General features: G+C 43.2%; 1 protein-coding gene across 2 annotated transcripts in view; it reads right to left on the bottom strand.

The window, feature by feature from the left end:
- Nucleotides 1-9,333: 9,333 nt before the first annotated feature.
- Nucleotides 9,334-24,052, bottom strand: part of LOC107192203 (sestrin homolog) — a 30,616-nt gene continuing 15,897 nt past the window's right edge. For both annotated transcript variants that reach the window (XM_015581410.1, XM_015581411.1), the window contains 6 exons: nt 16,834-17,004; nt 14,041-14,223; nt 13,439-13,679; nt 12,542-12,807; nt 11,198-11,572; nt 9,334-10,498 (listed from right to left, as the gene is read on the bottom strand). In XM_015581410.1, the coding sequence (XP_015436896.1) occupies nt 10,412-10,498; nt 11,198-11,572; nt 12,542-12,807; nt 13,439-13,679; nt 14,041-14,223; nt 16,834-17,004 (1,323 nt within the window). In that variant the 3' untranslated portion in view covers nt 9,334-10,411. The remainder of the gene's footprint in view (nt 10,499-11,197; nt 11,573-12,541; nt 12,808-13,438; nt 13,680-14,040; nt 14,224-16,833; nt 17,005-24,052) is intronic.

A 24,052-nucleotide genomic window follows, 5' to 3' on the forward strand; every position in this document is an offset into this window, starting at 1 on the left:
GATATTTATCTTCTTATGTACTGTGATTTATTTACTGTGATTTATTTACTGTGCATATTATGTATTCTATGTGTATTGTATAATGAAAAATATTTTTCCAAACAGTTATTCCATCGAAAGAAGACATCGATCAACGTCTACATCTTCAAAGCGTGCGTCTACCACTGCGTTAAGTTACTGTAAGTTAAACTTAAATCATAATTCGATATTCATTGTTATATTCATATTCATCATCACATCGTTTATTATTAATTTTAGTCTATCTATTAATAGACTTAAATTGTGATCAGCCATTGTGCATACCAAGTTATTATTAATTCATTTTGCTCGTTGATTTCTCTACACAGACTTGGGGTATGGGCAGTGGGTCTGTACCTATTATGGTACGGGCAGTGGGCCTGTGCACTAAGACTGTTTGCCGATCCCTCTGGTTTCTATTGAGAAGCCAGATATCGGACGTGTTTAGTCTTTGCCTGGTAAGTAGGATTTGGAGTAAAGGCTCGTGCGCGCCTGGGTACAACGTACCCGCCTACGGAGTAGTCGGGAGTCTGCTCCGTAAAAGGACTCTGTTTTACAGGGGATCTCGCTTGCACTACCATACTTGGTCATGACCTGTGCTCGGGTCTGGTACGTAGGTGACCAGCCCAAAGGGCCTGGAAAGTGAGAGATGGATTCGGGTTTGCGAGGTTGCGCCCGTCTTTCCTATTTTCTTAAACCAGGTTCTGGCAACACTTTCATCGCGATACTTGTTCATACTGTAGTTTAACGTGGTTCATCGTAGAATTAATTTTTGGCTTGGTATATTAGGTGCGTAAACGAAATGATCGATGGAACTTTTTCCATTCCGTCTATCTCTTTCGTTTGAGTATTAGCGACTACATTGCGTTAAATTTGTTATTTCGTATTACTAGCATTAATTCGTATTAATTAGAATATTAAGATAATATTAGTTCTAAGCTGAAGAACGAAGACAACCGACGAGGGAACTTAGTTTTTTATAGGTTTAGGCTCAAGAAAGAAGTCATCCGCCGAGGGATTTTAGTATCGGTAGTATTATATAGTTAAGATTTAAGTAATTTATAAGGTTTATTGTGAAAGGTGGGTAGATGTAGAACTTGTGATTCCATCTACTTGCCTTGGGCCTCCACTCGCAGCAACCTCCTCGTGGTGAGGCCTGGGCAATCGGTATTGTCATCGGTAAAATACTGTAAACTGAAGACAATATCGAGCCAATGGCTGCGAACTTCTAATCTATTTCATAAAACCACGTTCTATATTACATCGAACTAGGATTATTTTAGAAATCGATATGAAATTCAAAGTGTAAAAATGTCTAGTACTTTGAATGTTTTAGAAAATTATTCGAGATAAAGATGTATAAAACTACTGAAAATTACTTTAGATTCCTTTTCCTTATTCTGTAAATTCATTGATTGGAATATGAATGCTACTGGAAGCATGAGTATTTCCACAGGACAATGATATAAATGGAACTTTAAAACTTTTTTAAGTGTTACACTGATATATCGTTGACCTCCGTATTAGCGCACTGCGCCGAACGCGGATAGCATGATCTTGTAGTCGCAAGGGAGCAATTGAATCGAATAAACGTATTGTAGCGTAGCGCATCGTATTGTATTTCAAACTTTTATATCATTATAATTTATATGTATACATATGTGTATTCCTATAAACATGCGTCAGTTAATATAAGCTTCATTTCATCGAATTGTCTTAAATATAACTGCATAAACAATGTACAATCTTATACTAATTATAGTTGTCTGGTTGAACAGGTTACTACAGAAACTAACTACAGCCTACGGCTTTTAAACTTGGGCTGTAGTAGTCTCTGCAGAAACTGCCATGGTTGCTGGGGTTATTATCTAATTTCTTCACGGGAACACGCACAAGCGTCAGTCCCAATTCGACAGTTGCACGAGCAACATTCGACCGAGCTCGAGAGTTGTACGAGCAACAGCGATAAAGGAATCACGTTTCAAATGTCTACTGACGCAAGCCATTTCAGTACCGTTCATTGTCCCGTAATCCACATGTAATAACAACAGATCGAATCCGGCAGAGGACTACTGCAAATTATTACACACGTCTATCGTATGCCACCGGTAATCAAAATTGCGGCGACAAACTTATGAAACCTTTATGCAGTTTTGAAGACTGTACGGAAAACTTGCAAGTGACAGAGGAGGGAAGTATTTGCGGCATATAAGTTACAATATTTTATAAGCCTGAATAATATCTAAGCCTACTTTTTCCGAATTTGTATAAATATCATAACAAGTATATTGTAGAATCATATAGATAAGTAGGATTTAAGTAAAATAAGTATCTAAGGGCACTTTTAATGAATCTATACAAATATTATAAATATATTGTAAAATCATATATGCAAGTAGTATTTAAGGCGTTTGTTGTTAAATTTATAGAAATACTATTGCAAATTGTATATTTTCGTACGATTTTTTCAATAAAAAACAGTCAAATCATGCATATGCGTTATTCGTTAATCCCGGCACTATCTCCACTCCTATTCCTAATATCCCCAAAGTAGTGGGGGCGCCACAAGCTTGCAGGCCCTTCTGTGGGGTTCTATGACCCCACGGTTTTTCCGCCATCTTGGATTTTAAAAAAAGCGCGGGAAAAATTGGTATTCATGGGACATACAAGTGGCGCCGCCAAAAAAGTGGGTGGCGAAAGTTGGAACTAATTCTAAAACTTTTTAAGCAGCGCCATCTGGTGGCGACTGTGCGAACTATCGAAGAAGTTCTAGATTTAGTTCCAACTTTCGCCACCCGCTGTTTGTGGGGGCGCCACCGTACTATCCAAGATGGCGGAAAAACCTGCAGGACGGTGGCGCCCCCACAAACAGTGGGTGGCGAAAGTTGAAACTAATTCTAAAACTTTTAAGCAGCGCCATCTGGTGGTGACTGTGCGAACTATCGAAAAAGTTGTACTGTCGGCGCAGCAGACACCCAGGACGAGAGAGTGGGGTCATAGAACCCCCACTGGTGGCGCCGCAGACCCCCCGTGGCGAGTGAGTGGGGGTCATGGAGCCCCTGGTGGTGGCACCGCAGACCCCCCGTGGCGAGAGAGTGGGGTCATAGAGCCCCCGCGGCCCGCGCAACAGAGCCAATGGGTGGGTGATAGTGGTGTCATAGATCCCCCGGAGCCATACCCAAGAGAGCCCGGGTGTAATTCTTAAATTCACCGTTCTTATAACGTAAAGGGCAGCAGTTAATCTTTGTTGAAAATATCATGGAAATAATCATGAAATTATACGATATTTGCATTCTTTTATCATGAAAGGAATATCGGAATATCTTGAACTCGTTAACCAACAAAAGACAAGTAAATTCGTTATGTATACTACACTTAATTTGTGAATATTAACTGAACTGCACGTAAGGTGAACATCAATAACAAATACTTTTAGGTTTCCTTTTTTTTTTTTTATATAACATCATTTATTAAGGGATAAAATAAATGACAAATAACATATCACTTATATGAAACTATAACATTTCTTAGAGTGTTCATCATTCGTTATGATATAAAAGAAATCACATCACATACGACCCTCCACGCAACGCCGCCGGTCGTTCCGAGCGCGAATCAAATACGCTTGACCACGCGATCTAAATACAACATATTTCACTCGCAGCGAGTTGATCCCCGTTCTGCAAAATTAAAAATAAAATCGAATGAAGGGAAAGGGCAGGGCAGAAGAAAATTCCATTATTTGTTCGCCTCGAGAATCGAGACGAAAGACGACTTCCGCCGTCGGTCCCTGATAAGATTAAGCATCGACCGCGTCGCTTAATCGAATCAACGTGACCGTGGATGTTCCAGGGCTGGAGAGTCGTGAATGGAAAATTCTCCAAGGATGGGAAAAGCACCCATGTCTGACGACCAGGGCGAAGGTCAAGGCGTTAAAAAGGAATAATCGGGATACTATGAAGAGGATTCGAACCAGGAAAATCTTATGGACCATAGAGGGGCGGAGTCGAGCGGATTCGAGCTAGCAACGACCGTGCATCAATGTCTTCTCCTGACACGATAATAATAATAATATATAACCGACTGAATCCATTCGGAAGGGCCTAGTCAAATCACTTGTAATTATCACACGATCATATTCGACGCGGTGGCATGTAAATGTTCTCTGTTTTTCATCATTCTTTCTTCCTTTCCTTATATGTACTTCTTTCTTTTTTTTTTTTTAGTAGCTTTTCCGTTTTCTGTTTCATCTATCCTTTCTCTCGTGTAATATGCTTTGTGACACTCGGAGGTGGCTCGAGCTCGCGGAAATACAATACGGAACACCGGTGGTGGAACCGTCTCACACGAGGCTGTGTCCACCGTTAGCTCGTCGATCATTCCGCAAACGGAATTTCAACAAAAACAAAAAACTAAAGAAGAATACAAAGAAAAGATACAATGTGTACGCGTGTGTGTGTATTGGGGTATGTATATGCTTCTGTGTATTGTGTCCATGTGTTTATAAATATATATATATATATATATATGTATATATACGTAGAACAAAATGCCTCGTTCGAGAGTTTCCGGTCCTCTCGGCCTCGTGACCACCTCCAGGGCTTTCCCGCTTCCCATCATCACAAGTGCACAAGTGGCGTCGTATTTTCACCCCCTTGTACAATATTCAGCCTCGTGTGACTCGAGACGAAGAAGCGAGAAGCCAGAAGCTGCGAAATATCCTAGTGCTTTTACTACGAACAATTACTCTGTCACCCCTTCTTCATCAAACAGAGGACGCAATATTTAAAAGCTTCTACTATTATCGTTTCGTCCGCATGAGACTCGGTTTCGCGTTAGAAAAAAAGAAAGTTAGTTGAGAAAAATGTAAACATCGAAAATAATAATTCTCTCGCCGCCTCGATTCTCTTTCTCTCTGTCTCTAGCTGTTCTTTCGATAACCGACGCTTTTTCTCTGTTTCTACTCTAAAAACCGGTTCGCCAAACTTCTTCCCAGTCTAACAGAATGCTTATTACTTATGAGATCAGTCCGGACACCGATCATCGGCGTCGCGAACACCGTGATTTTCCCCACGAATCGTTTTCTTCATCCCCCTATAGTGTGGCAGTTTCACACTTTTCGCTCAGATATATTGCTATCTCGCTCCCTCGCGATCCTCTTTGTTCGCGACACTCGGAGAGGTCGGGCAGAAGACAGAGAGAAATAGAAACAAGAGACAGTTTCTGAAGGGAAGTATAGGAGAAAGGTTAAAGAATGGCGAATCCCGTTTGCAGATCGATCTTTTCGATGGATTGTTAAGCCACTGTTCCCACTCGGATCAACGTTGTTCTCTAGTGAGAATCTAATTTCATTTACTATAAATATTCTGACTAATTGGTTCAGTATGTATTTTCTTTACAGATAATTCGAATCAAACTCTGTTCTGCATATGTGGCACTCTACTTGGACTTAAATCAGAGTCACTCTCGATACTGTTTTTCTGGATTTTATCTTTGAAAAGTGACTTGTTTCGTTAAAATAATTCTACTATAATCTACATTAGAGATGAAGATACATGGACTAAATCCATGATTCTACAAATCGAAGCTCAGAATTGCAAGTTGATTTTAAAATCGCATATATAAGACCGAAACATTATATCTTGACGATCAATCTGTCCCTCGGTAAAAATAAAAATCGAAGCACGAAAGTGGCTGAAGGATTCGATCAGAAACGGATACGCGTAACGAAAGACTCTAACGGATATACACTCGAAAGTTGAGCCTCAACGGCTCAGAAGTCTCTTTGGTCGGAGATGTTTGCATCTTTAACCGTTTACATGCCGCGTATCGACACACGTCGGGGATCGAAAACAATTAAATTACAATTAAATAGCTTCACGACTACGTTAAATATATCGTTCGTGTCCTGGACTAACGAACGGACGCACGCGCGGGGATCCTTAAAGATATTTACGAGCACGGTCTCGACTGCAGGCCGTAGGAAAGACGCGCGTTTCAAGGGGTTCTTGGACGCCGCGAGAACACGAGACGTTAACGGGGGATGATGATGATGATAATGATAAAGTTTGACAAGGAAACCGGAAATCACGTTCAAGGCGGCCCTGTAAACGGTTAATCACTGCGTTCTCTGTTCCCGTCGTGGATGCGCGGAAGAATAAGGGGGAAAAATGTGGACGACGAAACCGTCACGTCTAGAACACAGGCAAGAGAAGAAGAAGAATTGTGAAAGAGAAAAAAGAGAGAGAGAGAGAGAGAGAGAGAGAGAGAGAGAGAGAGAGAGAAATAGAGGGAAAAGGGAGTGTCGAAGCGAAGCCCGAGGAAAATGAACAATCGTAAAAGAATGGAATACTGTCGTTCGCGCAGCTCGTCGCAACCTTTGCAACAAACATTTCTAATATCCGTGGTAGTCCTACGTCAAAACGATTCCGTGGTGTGTGTCGCGTCATCACTGAACGACAGAGAACACACGTGAAAAAGTAAACGAGAAGAGAACGTAACAAAGAAAGAAAAGAATCTCGTGTCTCGTAACGCGGATAGGATCGCGCGAGATCGAGGCTTGCCTCTCTATAAACTCTTTTTTTTTTTCTCTCTATCAAGTGATATGTGGGGACGTCGTTTGAGAGACAAACGCGTCGCTGTTGGTCGAAAAGTTTTTCTCGGTGTGTTTTATCGTGTGTTTCGTATGTTGGTGTTTCATTGTGTGTTTGTATATTGGTGTTCTGTACTCGTGTACTCCTACTTATGTGTGTCCGTTGGTTCTCTACGTTTAATTCGTCGACGATACGTGTCCCCCGTTCGTCCTTCGATCGCGAACCAGAAGCGACAAATTATTTAAAAAGTCGATTCTGACGATCGATATACACACACACATAGGTCCTTTTTCGCTGTTGGATTAACGATCGAGAGACAGGAGGGGACCCGCTGGTTCCACGAAACACGATTGCTCCGAATCCATATACACGAATATACAATAAATTCCAGAGCGCGCACATACACAATTACATAATAAAGAGACAATGTTATTATAAACGCTACACGTATATCTTCCGTATCGTTCTCCCTTACACGCTGCTTTTATGTGTTTCTATGTACGTGTGTATGTGTGTTTTATTTTCTTTTCTCCGTTTTGTTCGCCTCGCTTTCCTTCCGCCTCGTACCCGTCTACGATATCAGTACACGCGATTCCCGTTTCTCACTTCTCTTCGCTGTTCGACGTTGGACACGCGTTATTGTTGTACATTTTATTTATGTACGACACACGCACATACGTGTGTGTATATATATATATATATAATATATGTATAACATATCGACAATTTTTTTCCTTATATTTCTTTCCTTTCTCGTCTCGACAATGCTTATATACGTTATACATCTATATTATCGTATATATTTATAATATGCGATCACAGACCACGTGTAATTCGCGTGTAATAGAGCTTCTGTCTCATCTCGTTTTCATTTTTTTCATTTGTGCCACGTTCCGTACCGTAACGACTTGACATTGGATTTGATTTCTTTAAACAGCTTCTCTCTCTAGTCCTCCTCGCACACGACGGTCGCGGAGCGTGTGTCGACGACCGGCTCGGTGGTCGGAAGAAGAGGCGAAGCCAACGACCATCACAACGTTCGATCCTCCGATATACAGTAAAGACTCGATAAGAGTTTCAACACCACATTATTATTAGCCCAAATCTTAAGCCTCGGCAACAAAAGCGGGGTGGGGACAATAAATTATGCGCTTGGCACAATCCACGACTTCCTCTCCCCAGTAGTGGGGCTGAAGTAGAAACTCTCACGAGGAACTTCTTATCAAACTCTCATCGAGTCTTTATTATATTCAATCACGATCTACTCGGTTAAGTTAAACACGATCTACGCGAAAAGCATCGAACATTTTGTCGATAAATACTCTCACAATTGTGAAATTAACATCTGGTCGTACACAATTTTTCTGTTCGTTTTGTCGTTCGCCCCTTCGTTTGGTCCTCACAGTTCACACTTCCGGTCGGCGATGGACGTGCTCGTATAATCGAAACATGTTCGCAGCGGCTTCGAGAGTACGACTAACGGGCGTATGTCCCGTGACAGAAGAGACAGAATGGACGATCCGAGGTCGATGCGTTAATTTTTAAATACCCTGATCGGGCCACAGACCCTGATATAAACGTTCGTTGCAGAGACATTATTTCTTGTTTCCACGAGAGAAGCTCCCGTGTCTACGTTCTGTTAATCGCTCGAACCCATTCTGTGCCTTCCGCCTATGTCTGTATAAACGCACGTCGGAGAAGCCCGTTCTCCGCGATCAAAACCGGACGAATGTACAATATTTCTCGAGGGTGGTTACAACCGGGCGCTGAAAGACGACGACGATCCCGTTCTTTTATTTCGACCCACCGTCGGAAAAACTAGTCGCAGATCGGGGGGAGGGGGATTGGTCACAGTATAGCGCCGTGATCCGTCGTAAATAAACACAGCCAGACAGGCATTGCTTGTCTCTGCGCGCTCGCGGCTCCGCCATCTTGGAGGAACACCAGAGGTTTGGTGGAGCCGCGTGGACCCGCGCAGATCGTCCTATGATCTAAGATTTTTTCTCTCATTTCTTCATACATTTATACTCTCGACACACGGATACGACGATGAAAAAAAAAAAAAAATAAAATAAGAAATATAACGAAGGTACACTTTGTCGTTTTTTTTTGTTATATTATTGTAGCTTTCTTTGTCGTTACACGATATAGTCAATTGAATTAAATGAGGTTCAAAACGTATGTACAGCGCGGGGGGAGGGGGGTCGCGACCCGTTACGCGAAAGACAAAAATTTCCTCTTTACCGTTTAGATCCGATCGTAATCCGCGGTCCGTCCCCAGTTTCATTGTTCCCGGAAGCAGGGCGGCGGATCAAGAAGGATCGCCTGCGGTCGGTTTACCGAGTCAGGGGGCCTCGGGACGAATAAAACCGTGTTGAACGACTTGGTCAATCGTGGGACTGAATAAACGTGGGTTATCGATTCTACCCTTTACGATTGGAATTGCGATCATCGACGTGATCGTTCCATAAAAGTGCCGCGGAGGAGTCGATTATTGTGCAAAATAAAGACACGTGATGCTTCACCTCTTAAATTCTCCACTTGTCTCTCTCTCTCTCTCGTTCGATCTTCGTTGATCGTTCGATCCTCGTTGATCGTTCAAGAACATATATGAGAGATTAATCGCGATCTTCCAGGGGCGAGCACGAACCAAGAGGTGGTAGCATCGTTTAAAAAGCAAAAGATACAATGAAATATAAATGATTCGTTAAAACTTCCAACGGGAGCGACATTAGGCAGAAAATTGATGATAGGGGGATGGTGAGGGGGGGGGGGCTAAACTTCAACAGATCTGAAACGTTAACGAAACGCGCAAATAACAGTCTACTACGATCATCGCGAACATAGAAAAATACGAGTGTCTATTTACAAAACAAACGATAAATCTGTCTCTCTCTCTCTCTCTGTTTCTCCCACACTTGCTTGTGTCACGTCTCTCTCCTCTTCGTGCTTACGTCACACTGTCTCTCTTTCTCTCTCTATCTCTTCCTCTTCGTTTACCGATCCCCACCAGGGGTCTCCGTGAAAAGAAAAACCGTGCGTTCCGAATACGCGACGGCGAAACACGCGTCGATCGCGGTGCATCATCGAATTTGCCACGCGCGATCGTTACACGGTTTTTTTTTCTTTCTTGTCTGAAAGTTTACTCTCGTTGTCTTGCCGCGGATGTTCACAGTTTTTCATCGTGTCCCAAGAGCAACGTGTCTTTCCCGCGTCGTCCTCCGCGCGTCTTTCACAACAACAAAAAAACACACTAAATCTTCCTTTCCTTTCCTCTCTCTCTCTCTCTCTCTGTTCCACGTTCGATCAGCAACTGACTCATCAAAGATCTCCCTATCGTTTGAAGTTACCAGAGACGAGCAAACGGCCAACACACCGTGCGACCACGTCTCATCCAAGACACATCGGCATGGCGAGGCAGAATTTTTTTTTTCTTGCTTCTTGCGTGTAAGGTGAATCTTCTGTCTCTGTCCTCACCATAAGAGTATCCGTGTGTGTATGTAGTACCGTGTGAGGAATATATATATATATATATATATGTATATATATCATTTTATATGCTGCAACCGTGTGTAATGTGTGGTTTCTTCTGTGTGTATATATGTTTATGTGTGTATGTGTACGAGAGAGAGAATCGGTGTCGCGTTCGCTCGTTCCTTCCGTGTCGTGTGCAGAGGTCCGCGAAGACGGTTCTCCTCGCGAGAAACCGTGAACAGCGCGAGAGCTTATACGATTGAAAAAAAAAACCGACGACAAACTGACTGACAGCAAGTAGACGAAGGGATAAACGCCTGCCCCGTTTAGGTCATGTACCGCATCACCGCGCGGAGTGCGTACAGCAGCTCCGCTTGCATTCGTGCCTCCAAGATCATCAGGTTCACGTGGACCTGAAGAAACATAAACAGAATAGTACAATTAACGTCTGGAAGGTGTACACTTGAGTGGGAGAAGAGAGATTGTCTTGATTCGATCGGATTACTAATTTGTAATCGTTTCGTTTCTGAGTATTTTATATCTTTCCGCGATAACGAAGCCATCTGGCGGCGCTAGACGGTACTATTATCGCTTCTGTTTTCGCTTTCTTTAGCAACACGACCGCCCCCCGGATGTTCTGTACACGTGAAACTGAAAAACGTGTATAAATATGGAAGGAGGTCGTGTGGAAACAAGGTCACAGGTATTTGTCTGGTTACGTCTACACGTGTTTTCTACTCGATTGTCCGAATGAACGGGGACAGTAATATCGATCGGATCCGACGAGTATAATCTTTTTCTCCGACCGCATAGTACTTTATTCAGCATTGTCTATGATTCTCACATGAATATTGAACAGAACGTAACAGACAGTTGTTAGGGATCAATCGCAGATTAACAATCCGATTGATCTCGACTGTTTACGAATTAGGAGACATCACCAAGAGACTTAACCGAAACAAAGATTTCCATAAGTTTACAAAGATTCATGGTAATAATTTTTAAAATCTATCAAAAAGTCAAGAATGTCAATGACACCAAAGAATATTTCCTAACTTGTCAAGCTATATTTTGCACAAGAGAATGTCGGTTAAGAAACGACGAATACTAACCTTTTCACTGTGCTTGAACTCCCTCATGACGCGATCGTAATCCCTTTTGGTGACGCGTTCCGGATAGCAGACGGCGCTCTTGATGAAAGTCTTCAGGCTTCGTTCGAGTAACTGATTGACCTCGTTGTAATCGTAATCGTCGTGCCTGATCCCGAACATGCACTGAATGTAATTCCATATGGCCCGTCTGAACCGCGACGTGTCCACCTTATTGTGCGTGCCCATCGTATAGTACGTCAAGTTGTAGGCTGTCTTGAACTTGTCGTCGAGGAGGTAACCGACGTCGTTGTAAAGCCGGTTTACCAGCGAGTATCCGTGATCGTCCCATGAGTAGTCCTGCACGCGGAACGTCGGTATGTCGTTCAGTTGACCGCGCTGAAATCAAACGGAAAATCGTTGCATGAAATCTCGTGTTCATATGAGAGGATCTCGCTCGAAACCATTTTACGCCTCCATTATCCCTTCGTTCTTCGAAGCTTAACCCCCCTTCCTACGCTTAAGGCGAAACAGTTAAGGCGACGGAGATATACACGCGCCGCGTGTCGTCGCCTCGTAAATATTCATGGTATCGCGGTGGAAACGACGATCGAACCGACGAACTTAAATATTCATCGGTGAGCTCCGTCTCGCCTTGAAGTGTACTTTCGAATCGAGCACCTAAAAACGGCACGGACAGACTGGGTAATTTACTCCTGGGCCCTGTGGCCGAGTCGGTCAACTGGGTTCGATCGAAATCCTAGTTTTACTACAGTGGATTTTGGATAGATCTTGAAATGAAACGGAATTCTGGGCTTTTGTACTCTTACATTATATGATTACACGCGGTTTATCTTCATTCGGAAATAAACAAAGTAGAATATTTTTAACGACGTGACATTGCTGGTCTATTGTCGTATCTTACTCATAAATAAATAAAATACAATTTTATAAATGTTTCTTTACTTCCGAATAATTTCAACAGAATAGTAATAAATATAAACCACGTAAGAATAAAAAAAAAATAATTTATGTGGAAAAAAAATATAATGGGGTATGACGGGACTCGAACCGCCGATCTAAGGATTGTGCAGTACTGGCTGCTTTAACAGACTCGCCTACCCCGATTTTGCCTCCAGCCTTTCAAATTACATTTTATCCTGCTCTCTAAAATGTTTATTGTTAATTTTCTCAACAACGAATCCCAATATAACAGAACCCCAATAGAGTTCGTTTCTGCATATTCCATACTTTAAAGTGAGAAAAGATTGAACCAAATCTGGGACTTACATTTGGTGACCTCCTCTTGTAAGTCTTTGCGTGAAATTGTAAGACTGGCTGTAATTAAAACTGGTTGTAAATAATTACCTTGGCGAAGTCTTGATAGATGAAGGTCGGATCCTCGATGAAGTGACCGATGTCGGAGTCGAGGACCGAGCTACTCCTCTGGGGCGCCGCTGCGAGCTCCGCCGATTGTGTCTCGACGGTCTCGAATCTCTTCGACAGCTCCTCCTGGGTGATTTGATAGGATTCTGACTTCTCGGATAGACGCTTCATTCTCTCCATAAGCGCCTCGACGCCGACCTCCTGTTCGCCGACTATGCTGGGCGAGGATGGCGGTGACGGCATGGTTTCTGCACAGATTGAAACGGCACCGTTCGTTTATCGCGTCGACCAATAAAATTAATCCCGCGTGGTCAAGATCGACTACGAGTTTGTAAATCAACCGACTGTAACAAGTGCAGGCCGAGACTGTCATAAATCATCGATCGACGTTGGAATTTAGTTCGACAACCGGGGGACAAATGAACTCGTTAGCTATAGCACGAACGATCGCATTTGATAAAACAAGAATAACCTGTATGCTTCGTTTCGAACACTAAACCTACAAGTAAAACCTTCAACAGGGTAAAAATTAGAACGGGAAAACTAGTCCTATGACAGATTGTGGTAGGTTTGGTGTTAATACACTGCTCGTTAAGTTTATAAGACACCCCAAAATTTGTTAAGTTCATTATTGTCTACGTATTTCTCGTACATGGAAGATAATGAACTTGACAAATTTTGGGGTGTCTTATAATCCTGACGAGCAGTGTACACTGATATTACAGGGAATTTAGGGTAATAGTTGCGAGTATGAAACTATTGTTATTGTGGAAACAACTGAATTAATCACGAATGACATTCAACGTTACAGGTTAGTAGCTCAAGGATCGTGAATGTATTACTAGGGGTGTTTACTCTAGAGAGGACCGTTGAACTTACCAGTCTTGCCATCGCCGTTGAGAATCTTCTTGGGACTACTGGAAATCTTGTCTTTGGCAGTTGGTAGATTATTGCTATTATCCTGGACGTTCTGTTTGTAATGATGCCCGGCTACGTTGTCCAGCTCCTCGTTGATACCACAGGAGAATACGAAAGACGAAAGGGAGTGGAAATGGGCCAAGAGAACTATCGCGTGGACCACTTCGGCCAGGGACCAACTGTCCGTGCCTTTAGTCAGTTTCTGCAAGCCAAGAATATCACCCTCAATGTCTCCTCTTTACTTCCAAATACGTATAGAAACATCCACAGAAAGATTCCAGACAACCATCTATCGAGCGGAGTTAACCTCTTCAGGGACGAATTTATGAAGACCAGAAACAATACTTTTTTTTATTCTTCAGCTGTGATTTACTAGAAATATATTTATAAATAATAACGACAATCAATTGGTAGAATACCTTTTCCTGTCGTCGAATTATGTAGTGAATATTTATTTACAATTTTTTCAAACGACGAATGAAAGTAAAACTAAATGTACAGATAGGTGCTAATATTCCCAAAGAGGTTAACATGGTCATTTAAGAGTAAACGAACAAGCTCACCTCTATGTGCGTTTTGTTCAGCAGCCACGGCCTGTGGGCTAGAATCTTGTTAATCTCATAGAGATCCTGCAGCTTCTCGGGAATCGATTTCAATCCTTGAAGCCACGATGGGTCGCCTCCCTGGAGAATGAACTCTCCCTTCTGCAGATTTATAAGATAGCTGCACTGATGCCTGCCTGCGGCCTGAAAAAGAAAACGATACTTTCCATCAATTTCCTTTAAAATCATTACATTTCACATTTTACCAAGCAAATTAAGAACCCTAAATATTCGCGCAATCGATCCCACGAAATTCCCCCCCAGACAAAAACTTCATACACCTGAATGGTGGAGAGAAACACGCTGAAAAGAAGTGTATCGACGCGTGCGTGTCGTCTCGTAGCTTCCATCGGCGAACCAACGACGCATCGACCGACCTTCCCAACGAACCCGCGAAAGAAAGTGTCTTCTCGAGAGGGGAATTGGAAGGGGGAGAGATGAAAGGGTGAAAAGACAAATTGCCAGCGACGCGACGTATCGAGGCACGAAATTGAGCAAAGCCGTGGAGGAGAGTCGATGGTGTGCATCGCGTGGGGTTATATTGTACGTTCGAGGGACAAACACGAAGGAGAGACCTTCCAATTTTCGACGCAACGATGGACGGTCGTATGGCCAGACGTGACACACGCTGCAAAAAAAAAAAGAAAACAAGAGACCCGATGGAAACGAGCTGCGACGATGGGACGAACCTCGAGATTAATCGCCCTGATGGGAGGAGGGGAATGTGGGAGGGAGGTGGGGCATAATGGAAGCTGGTGGACACGTGGGAACTCGATCTTCTTAATGGTTTGTTTTGATCGCGCTGGAATTACATCGGAAATTCAAATGACCGGGAGGACTTCTATCGTGGAACGGGAAACGAATAGGCGGACACGAACAAGAGGATGGGGGGGGGGAAGGGGCGGGAGTGATCGAGCGCGTAAACAAGACACGTGTTTACCATACAGATCGATCGACTCGAGAGTCGTGATAAGCGATAAGAGAAGCCTGCAGATCCCAGACACACCAAATTTTGCGGAACGTGATGCCCCCCCCCCTTCCCCTCCTACATTGAATCGGAGAATCATGTCGGCGTGGATTGAATAGAAATTAGGGTGTAATGGAAATACAATGCATGCAGGTAAACGATGGAAGATCCTTGGGCACGTGTGTCCGGTTCGTTATCTGTCACTGAAATCGATGGATATTCGAAACTTCGTTAATTTCTGTTTTTCAAAGAAACGAAAAAATGGACGGATAAGGGAGGGAAGAGGCCCCGAAATCTTGTTGATCGATAAATTTACCGAGTTCCTGCTCTCGACAGACGTTCATTATTTAATGTAACGTCAGTAGTATCCTTGATTCGAATACTACAGGAAACGGTTTTTGTCCGATAATATTTGTCCGGTGTTGTATATCTCGGAATACTGATTTATTTTCGCGTGTGAGGCAAGCACGAGGATCCATGCACGAGCGAATCCTGACACGACAGCCCCGCCAGATGGAATGTTTACCGGCAGAAAAGCTGTTTTCCAGATATCTTATCGCTTTATCGCGGCTCCTCCGTGTGCCGACCGGAAATCACCTTTTCTCCCGTTGATTCCCCGCCGATTCTCCATCCACTTAAACGCCCTTCCCCCTCTCGACGCCCTCACGCGCCTGTCTTTTATCGTGTCCGATAACGTGTTTTTGCGGTCGATCATTTTCGAGCCGACGATATTATTTCGTCAACTACCGGCACGTCGCGTGTCGTTATCACGCCGGTCGATACCGTCTGAGACACACAAGGTTCGATAGAATGTCACGATTCGATGATTCCCGAGGATTATATTCCTCCGAATAATCCGGAGGCTCGATGGAAAAGGGGCATATGCGACCTCTACGTTGATTCTCAGTTTTTTTTTTCTATCATCAACAAGCTTTAATTATTTAGTGTTCATTCTATGAACTTCAAGCACCGTGGCATATATCCTTTTGTAAATAAAAGCATATTAAAATTCTTTAAAACTCTTAGCCATGGGAACTCTGGTCATCGTTAATTCCGCACGGTTACTTATTTTCCAATGCGACTTCTCGGACAGCGGACACACGTCATGTTACGAAACCCGGTGCACTTGCGCGGTTTCTTTGATAATCTTTGGCCCAACGACCTGCGACGACTCTGTTCGGTGTCGAGGAACCCAGATGAAAGACGGTTACCCGCTACCGATACGGAGTACAACTGCTGCCTGCTCTCGTGAGTGCCGGCACACAATAATCGCATTTCAGTTTATTACTCACGCTACGAGATTACGCACGCCTCGCGCGTGTATCGCTTCAAGAGCCACGAAAACAACACGACGGACGCGGTGTGTGAAAAACATGTGCTTCCCATCGAGTGCCCGATACCGTCACGATTCCACCACTTGAAATACAGTCTCGAGGATTTGTTATTGAAAATTGACAATTCGATCGAAATACTTCGGGTGACGTGACACACGGTTTTAATTCCGACTTACTTTCGTACGAATTCGTTCTAGAGTATATTTTTACGACACGACGAAGATTAACCTGCTAACTGCAATTTGCCCACTGCAGTAGACGTTTACTTTAACACTTTAGTGACAATATCTCGAACATTTCTTGATGATCGGAGCAACGAAACTTTTTTAAATGACATTTAAAAAACGGTGTTACTGTGACTACTAGTTCGTTATTTATTCTGAGAATAAAAAAAAAAAAGAAATAAATTAAATAATGAAGGGGGAGAGGGGAAAAAAGTCGTGTGGCACTCACCATAATGGCGATCAGATGCCTGTAGTCGTATGGAAGCGGACCGTCGCCTCTCAGGATGAAATGTTGCGTACGCAGGAAGTGTTCCAAGTATGTTGGATGCGAGGCCATCACCCTAGAGACATGATCCAGCCTGTTGTTCTGGAGGAACGCATCCATCAACAGTATATGAGTCTGAAAACAGAGGAAAAACGAGGGTTTGGTTAGAGAGGACATACCATACGCATACAAGATACTATATTCAAGTAATCATCCGACTAAATTAATCAGATTCCGTTTGTCGGACGGGGGAGGGGGCGGGGGACACAGTAAATCCTCGATGAGTGTTCGAAGGTTCTTCGACGCTGACAAGGGGAGGTTCCCAGGTGTAATGCTGACTATTCAATCAGGTTTAGCACAGTGATAAATCCTGGAATTCTGAAGTCAACGATGTTTGTTTCAGCCAAATATGACCATTGGTTCATGAAATATTTAATGTTCAGTCCCGAGGAGCTTTCGAACACTCATCGAGAATTTACCATACCTCGGTTAATAACATCTACGGACCCATACACAGCACGTCTAAATTGCTTTCACATTTCCCGGCGCAACATTTACCATAAATTTCAAAACAGTTGCGAAGTGAACAATTTTGAAAATTTTCAGAAATCCTTCGAGATATGTTTGTCAACAAAATTCGAAATGTTCCTACAAGAAGTGTCCGACTTCACGTGGAATGGCCCTCAAGGGAATCGATCTTCTGAAGAATCGAGTCGGAATCGAACATCCATAGTTAGAACCGCGGTGGAAAACACAGAGGTGAGACCGATAGACAAGCTGGCGTCGAATCGTCGTGGTCGTCGCCGTTCCCGAAACGCAGATGCGTCCGCTCTAAACATAGATCCTGCATCCATCGTGTCGAGAGCGGCGACACCCTTTCTCGACGCTTGCTCGTTTTTGTTTCCGATCCCGTGGGGAACTCCTCGGGCCTCTTCTTCATCGTAGTATTCGTGGGCAGATGCGACGCGACCTATTTAAACGATCTCCGATCTCGCCCCAGCGTTCGATATGTTCTTTCGTGGGAGTGGGATAATTCGGGACGCAAAACGTAGATATACGGTGTTCCCACGAGTCAAAGGTGATCGGGGAGGAAGAATGGAAAAAAGAATAAAAAGAATTAAAGAAATCCTATCATACTTCACAAGTTACTTTTCAATCAAAGTAGATCTAAATTACTTCCTCGAGCTTAAACTGGTCGTCTGGTCGCTCTAAAACTGACTGTACAAAGGGGACTGGAAGACTAAACCTCCGGGAACATCGGTCGCGAGGATCGGAAAGCTCGAAAACACGCCTCCGCGACAACGATTCCTTTTCATCGCGTGTTACCAGCCGCCGTCGATCGCGAAGGCACGATCCCGCGGCGCTGGGTACGAGCACAATATTAATGTGAACAGTTACCGGCCTTGCGGCGGGTCGACGACCCGCGCGTACAAATTAAACGGGAAAGGCATTTCACTCGGGCTTTCGCCACGCGGGGAATATCAATTCTTGTCGATCCGTCAGCGTACCAGAGGTAAGTGGGTATACAGGGTGTCCCACGCAACTGGAACAGGTTGTACCTCCTAAACGGATTGGAATAGAAGAAGATGTTATAAGTTAAATGGTATCGGACGGTGCATAATATGCAACTAATTTTATACACTTTTGTATATCGATGCATCGGATAACTTCCTAACGAATAAGTTTAGGGCATAAGTATGTTAGTACTTTTATATAGAGCACAAGAAACTGCATCGATTGGTGCAGTCCAAAACATAGGTTTCCATTTTAAAAAAAAGTGATTTCTGATGCACCGATACACAAAAGTGCATAAAATTAGTTGCATATTATGCACCGTCTGATACCACCAGTCCAAAACATAGGTTTCCATTTTAAAAAAAAGTGCAGTTGCATTTTTCTGATGCACCGATACACAAAAGTGCATAAAATTAGTTGCATATTATGCACCGTCTGATACCATTTAACTTTTACATATAACATCTTCTATTCCGAACCGTTTAGGAGGTACAGCCTATTCCAGTAGCATGGGACACCCTGTATACTCGGATCGCGAGTCGAGGCACCGTGGGGCTATTCTCGCGATTAAAGAACCGTTTAGGAGGTACAGCCTATTCCAGTTGCATGGGACACCCTGTATACTCGGATCGCGAGTCGAGGCACCGTGGGGCTATTCTCGCGATTAAAAATATACGAATTGATTGACGGATACCATGCAGGCGAGTTGTTCGTTGCCGTTAATCTCGTCAGTGGAAAATTTTCTCGAGTCCCAGTGCGTGATCTTTTACGTGTCAAGATCCATAGATTCCGATCGCCACTTATCGAAGACAGAGAGATCTTACCAGCAGATACTGTCCCTGTGAGTAAATTCGACGTATAACTATGTGGAATTACCTGGATGTATTCCAGTTACGTGCAATTACACCTGATGTGACCAGAGTTAAAGACAGAAGGAAAATCGTTTGGAGAACAACGATCTCGAGTGAACTTAAAAAGAGTAGTCCTGCTGGCTCTGTGCGTTGCCCAGGCCAGTTGTCGAGGAGAGTTGGCGTATTACGAAACCACGGTGGCTACTGTTTCCAATCGCTTACGTAGAAACCTGACCTCGCGATTCGTCTGGACTGGTTCTACAGCCTGGCACAAAAACAACGCCCAAACACGGAGGCAGCACGGCGCCTGCTGCCTGTCACGATGATTCCAGAAAGTGTTTTGGGAATGTTCGATTCCGATTCGATTCTTCGAAACATCGATTCATTTGGTTAATAAATTGATTTGTCAAACAGAGATTCGATATTTTTCTTCGTCGGAAACAACGAAATAGTACGGGGGCAAGGTCCAGTTCGAATCCTTGTGATAAATCCTGTAATCGAGACAACCCACAAAAAAAAACGTGTCTGTACGCCCTCGTTTCTATCGTCCACTTATTTTCAGGCGTGAAAAAAGAAGGGAGGAAAGAAAAAATCGAATGATAAGAGCAGAGCTTTTCTACCTGACTACAGGGGGCTTAGTCATCGATAGCTGGCCTTTAAACTTTGGAACGATACCAACACACACGCAGCTTCTTATCGACGGTTAAGTATTGTTGTTCGTAATTTTCGAACGAGTCACGAAGTGATCGTGGCCACGAAGAATCTGTATGCAGGTTAAAGTGACGGTTGCGCGCTATCCGATCCGACAGAAAGACGATCGTCGAAAGACGTCCAACTTTCCGTCTCTGACATTGTCGATAACGAACCACGAAACGGTTCGAATAAATAATCAAGGCTCGTGAAATTGGCACTGGCTCGATAACGGGATCGGGAGCGCAGATAAATGAGTCTTTAAGGAACCGTGATGATTAGACGGTGTCCGATACTTCCTCGAAATTAATCGTCGATTCGTGGAACCGGGATAGTTGACGGTGACCGGCTACTTTCGAATATTAAGATTCGAGGGGAGACCGATTTTCAAGGACTGAATAAACTTAACTGGGTACACCGTTTAATCCAGCCAACTATTCCTCTCTACAACCGCCACGGTCCCTTAACATCCAGTCAGCCTTTAAAAGCCTGAGACGCTCGTAAAAGAAACTATCACGTGCGATTAAACCGGTTATTATCGACTACTGAATGATTTATCTTCTTGTATTCGTTAGCCCCTCTTTGTCTCTATTCTCTTAACCTCTTGAGGAATACTGGCACGTATGTGTATGCTTTCCTTTCCTTCGAGCATGATTCCAAAAATTGTAATTAAATATTTACTAGGAAATTCTCCAACAAAACAGGGCACTCTACTAATTGATTGTTGGTGATATTTACGAATATATTTTAATTAAATACACCTGAAAAATGGACAATAATATTACTTCTGGTCTTAAGAAATACGTCCCTGAAGAGGACGTTAACACACAGACTGCCACAGTGAAAACGGCCGTACGTAGCCAGACAGGCTTTACAGTAAATCCTCGGATGAGTGTTCGAAGGCTCCTCGGCACTGACAAAGAGAGGTCACCAAGTGTAACGTTGACTTTTTAATTAGGTTTAGCACAGTGATAGACCTTGGAATTTTGAAGAAAATATTTCGAAAAAAATCTTGAAAAACCATAATTCCTTCGATTGGACATTTTAAGTAAGGAGGGCAAGTGTTCTCCTTCTTTCGAGCGAGGGACGATGAAAAATGGCCACACCGGTGATCAGCTGCTGGCCTGATCGAGAATAGACCAGGTGGCTCGCGTCATCAACCGCAAAAAGCATTACTCAATTAACCCGTACGCGGGATTTGGCAAGATCCCGGTCGATTGTCCCGGTGAAGCCCTCGAAAACTCCGGGCCAGCAGCACGCGAGAGAGGATCCTCCTTCCGAGAACTCTTTTTCTTTTGGCAGAAAGCCCCTGGCACCGAGCCCACGCGCAGCTCCCAGAGACTTCGTGGCGAGCCTTTTGCTGCTCTCTCTATGTCGTCTTCGTCCCTCTACAGTCCAGGTCTCTTTCTCTCCACCTTCTTCTCTCTCTATCTCCCATCGTAACTTTAGAGGCATATGGAATATTCCTACCGTGCCACGGAAGAATTTTTCCCCAGGGGGTTGTTCATCGTCTTCGAATAACAGCCAAACAAACGACGACACGTCCCTGGTGCTTTTCTTCTATCGAACTGGAGAACCAATGATCTCTTTGTACTAACTGGATAGTGTACTGGTATAGTCGGTCTGTTCTTTTTGCTTAGCTTTTTATGCATGGTGGGATATCTTTTAACCCACCTCGAAAAGTTGAAGTTACTCATAGTCCTACGGTTCAATATTTTATTTTTATATAATTTTTTTTATATTAAAGAAATTCTGTGCAACTGGGGTTTTTATTTTCTTTAATATCGTGTGCCTCAAAGAGTTAAAGCCATCTTGTATTGATGCAGTTTCTCAAGTGTTCATAACCCGTTTATAATTAAATATTAATATTATTACATAGAGATCATTGTGGTGAACACTGGGTTAAGACGAGCACCCCTAAGACAATATTATTGTTCGTTTTCATCCCTCGATGACTGAACACATATGGAATTTGGTCCGCTGGTGTGTCACATGGGACGGCACGATTAATAATTCGAGCGATTCGGGACAACGAAGGTGTAGGTGTTGACAGCGGATCGTTTGCCAGACGTGAGGTACCGTAATAATGAGGTCGGGTAACAGAGGCTACGGAGTTCAGAGAATCGCGCGCAGAATTGCTAATTTTACTTAATGCTGTATTTCCGTTTGAATATTATCCGAACACGATCTAAATTTACACCGTCAACGGGTTTTAAATAAGTAGTCGTGGGATTCCTTTCTTCTCCCGGTCGGCTAGTTTCGGGTCGAGAGATCTTCTTGTCTCGTACGAGAACGATCAATCAACGACACGGAACTTTCCATTTCGGAAACTTTTCGACGACGAATTATCCGACGATTTAGCCGTGGATGATGCTTCTTGGTCCCTGGAGTAATTACAGGTTCGAGATGAAAGATTCCAATTTCGGGTTGAAATAACAATCTGGATGGTCCAAGGCGTCGTTAAACCTAAAAGAAACCATCGACCCTCGTCTCGACTTTCTAAAATTCTGATAACGTTCGTCACCTAAAATGTCTTCCTGCGGACTGAGTAGTTCCCCACCCCAGACGTACCTCTCTTTTTCGAGATATCAGAACTAGAATGGTATAACTAACGACGCACGCTGAAACCTTATCGGAAACCTAAATACAACCTGGCTCCGTTAATGACCCGTTGTTGCCACACATCCACTCACGTCATCTCACGGACCTGGAAACGCGTCCTTCCGAGGGCGCCATTAATTTCTCCAGGGCCTGACGCATTAGCGTGAACCTCTCAGGGTTATTGCACCATAATGTCTGGTTGCAGACGAAAAAGAAAAACTGTCAAATTATCTTTTTCTTCTATTGTACTAGTGTACCATTGCAGTAGTACAATATTACAATAGAAGAACCACTATAATAGTAATACTTCTATTGTGGTAGTTCTTACTACTGTAGTAAGTAGTTCTATTGTAATATTGTACTATTGTAATCTTCCATTCGTACCGGCCAATTTGCAGAAAATCGAAATCAAACAGGAATTTATTTAACCCACTTAAGGTTCCATTAGCTTCCGAATAAAATAGAAGCCTGTCAGTAACCTTCCTATCCACCTTTCTAATCTCCCAGTTTACTGCCCAATTTCCAGTAGCAAACGACCCCAATCGTAGAATCATTAGGCTCTCAATCCGATATTCATAAAGAAGAAACGGTTCGAGCTGACTGTAGAGGAGAAAAATAATTCTCCACGTCAATACGGAAACGTAAAATAACCTCGCGCAAAAAACAAGTGGGAGTGGTCGAGAAACGTGTAATCTTCTAATTATAATCGTCTTGCCTGCTGCCCCCCTCTGAGCCTCATCTTCGAGAAACAGTTCCTGGCGGGTTAAGGCAGACGCGCGAAAGGAAATCGACGGACGATGACGACAATTCACGCTATGTTATAGCGACCGTGGACACACGTGTTCCTGGTGTGGAACAAACAAAATTGGACCCGACCGGAATAGCCGCGGAATTCGAGCGGCGTGGGCGTCCGCGAAAAAGTTACACAAACGTTCGTCACCGACAGCGTCAACAAAGTGACGCGCTGTGGATTACAGAGATGGGCAAATTCATTATCTAGATAAAGAGTTTCGAATAAAAGATAAAAAAAAAAGTACTTCAGTATTTATAATACTTTTAAAGTTCCAATTTTTATGATAAATAATATACTTTAGGGTATTAATATCAGTGTTTCTATGAGAAAGGTTAGACACCCTCCTACATTCACACCTTTATTATGCACCTCTCGGTTTGTTAAATAATAAATTCTCTAACATCGTAAGTACACTGCGGATTTTATGCATTTATAAAATATTGGATCATATAAAATTCAGTATGATAAAAAGTTTAAAAACGATGTTATTCTCATTCGTCGACCTTTGTTCCCCGCGTATATACACCGTTGGATCTCTGTGCTCGTTGATAAATAACAGGAAAATGCAATAAGATATAGATTTTAAACAAATTTAAAAAAATAAATGAAGGAAGAAAAAATGGCCGCCGTTAATTACGTGAAAAGATCGAAAGGGGTCCAGTTCAAAGAGGCGTTTCACGCGGACGTTTATCGCGACATATGACCCAGTTATTTGTTCACTTCCGACGGTCGT

This window comes from Dufourea novaeangliae, unplaced genomic scaffold (genome assembly GCF_001272555.1).
Source record: "Dufourea novaeangliae isolate 0120121106 unplaced genomic scaffold, ASM127255v1 scaffold299, whole genome shotgun sequence".
In the NCBI taxonomy this organism is placed as follows: domain Eukaryota; kingdom Metazoa; phylum Arthropoda; class Insecta; order Hymenoptera; family Halictidae; genus Dufourea; species Dufourea novaeangliae.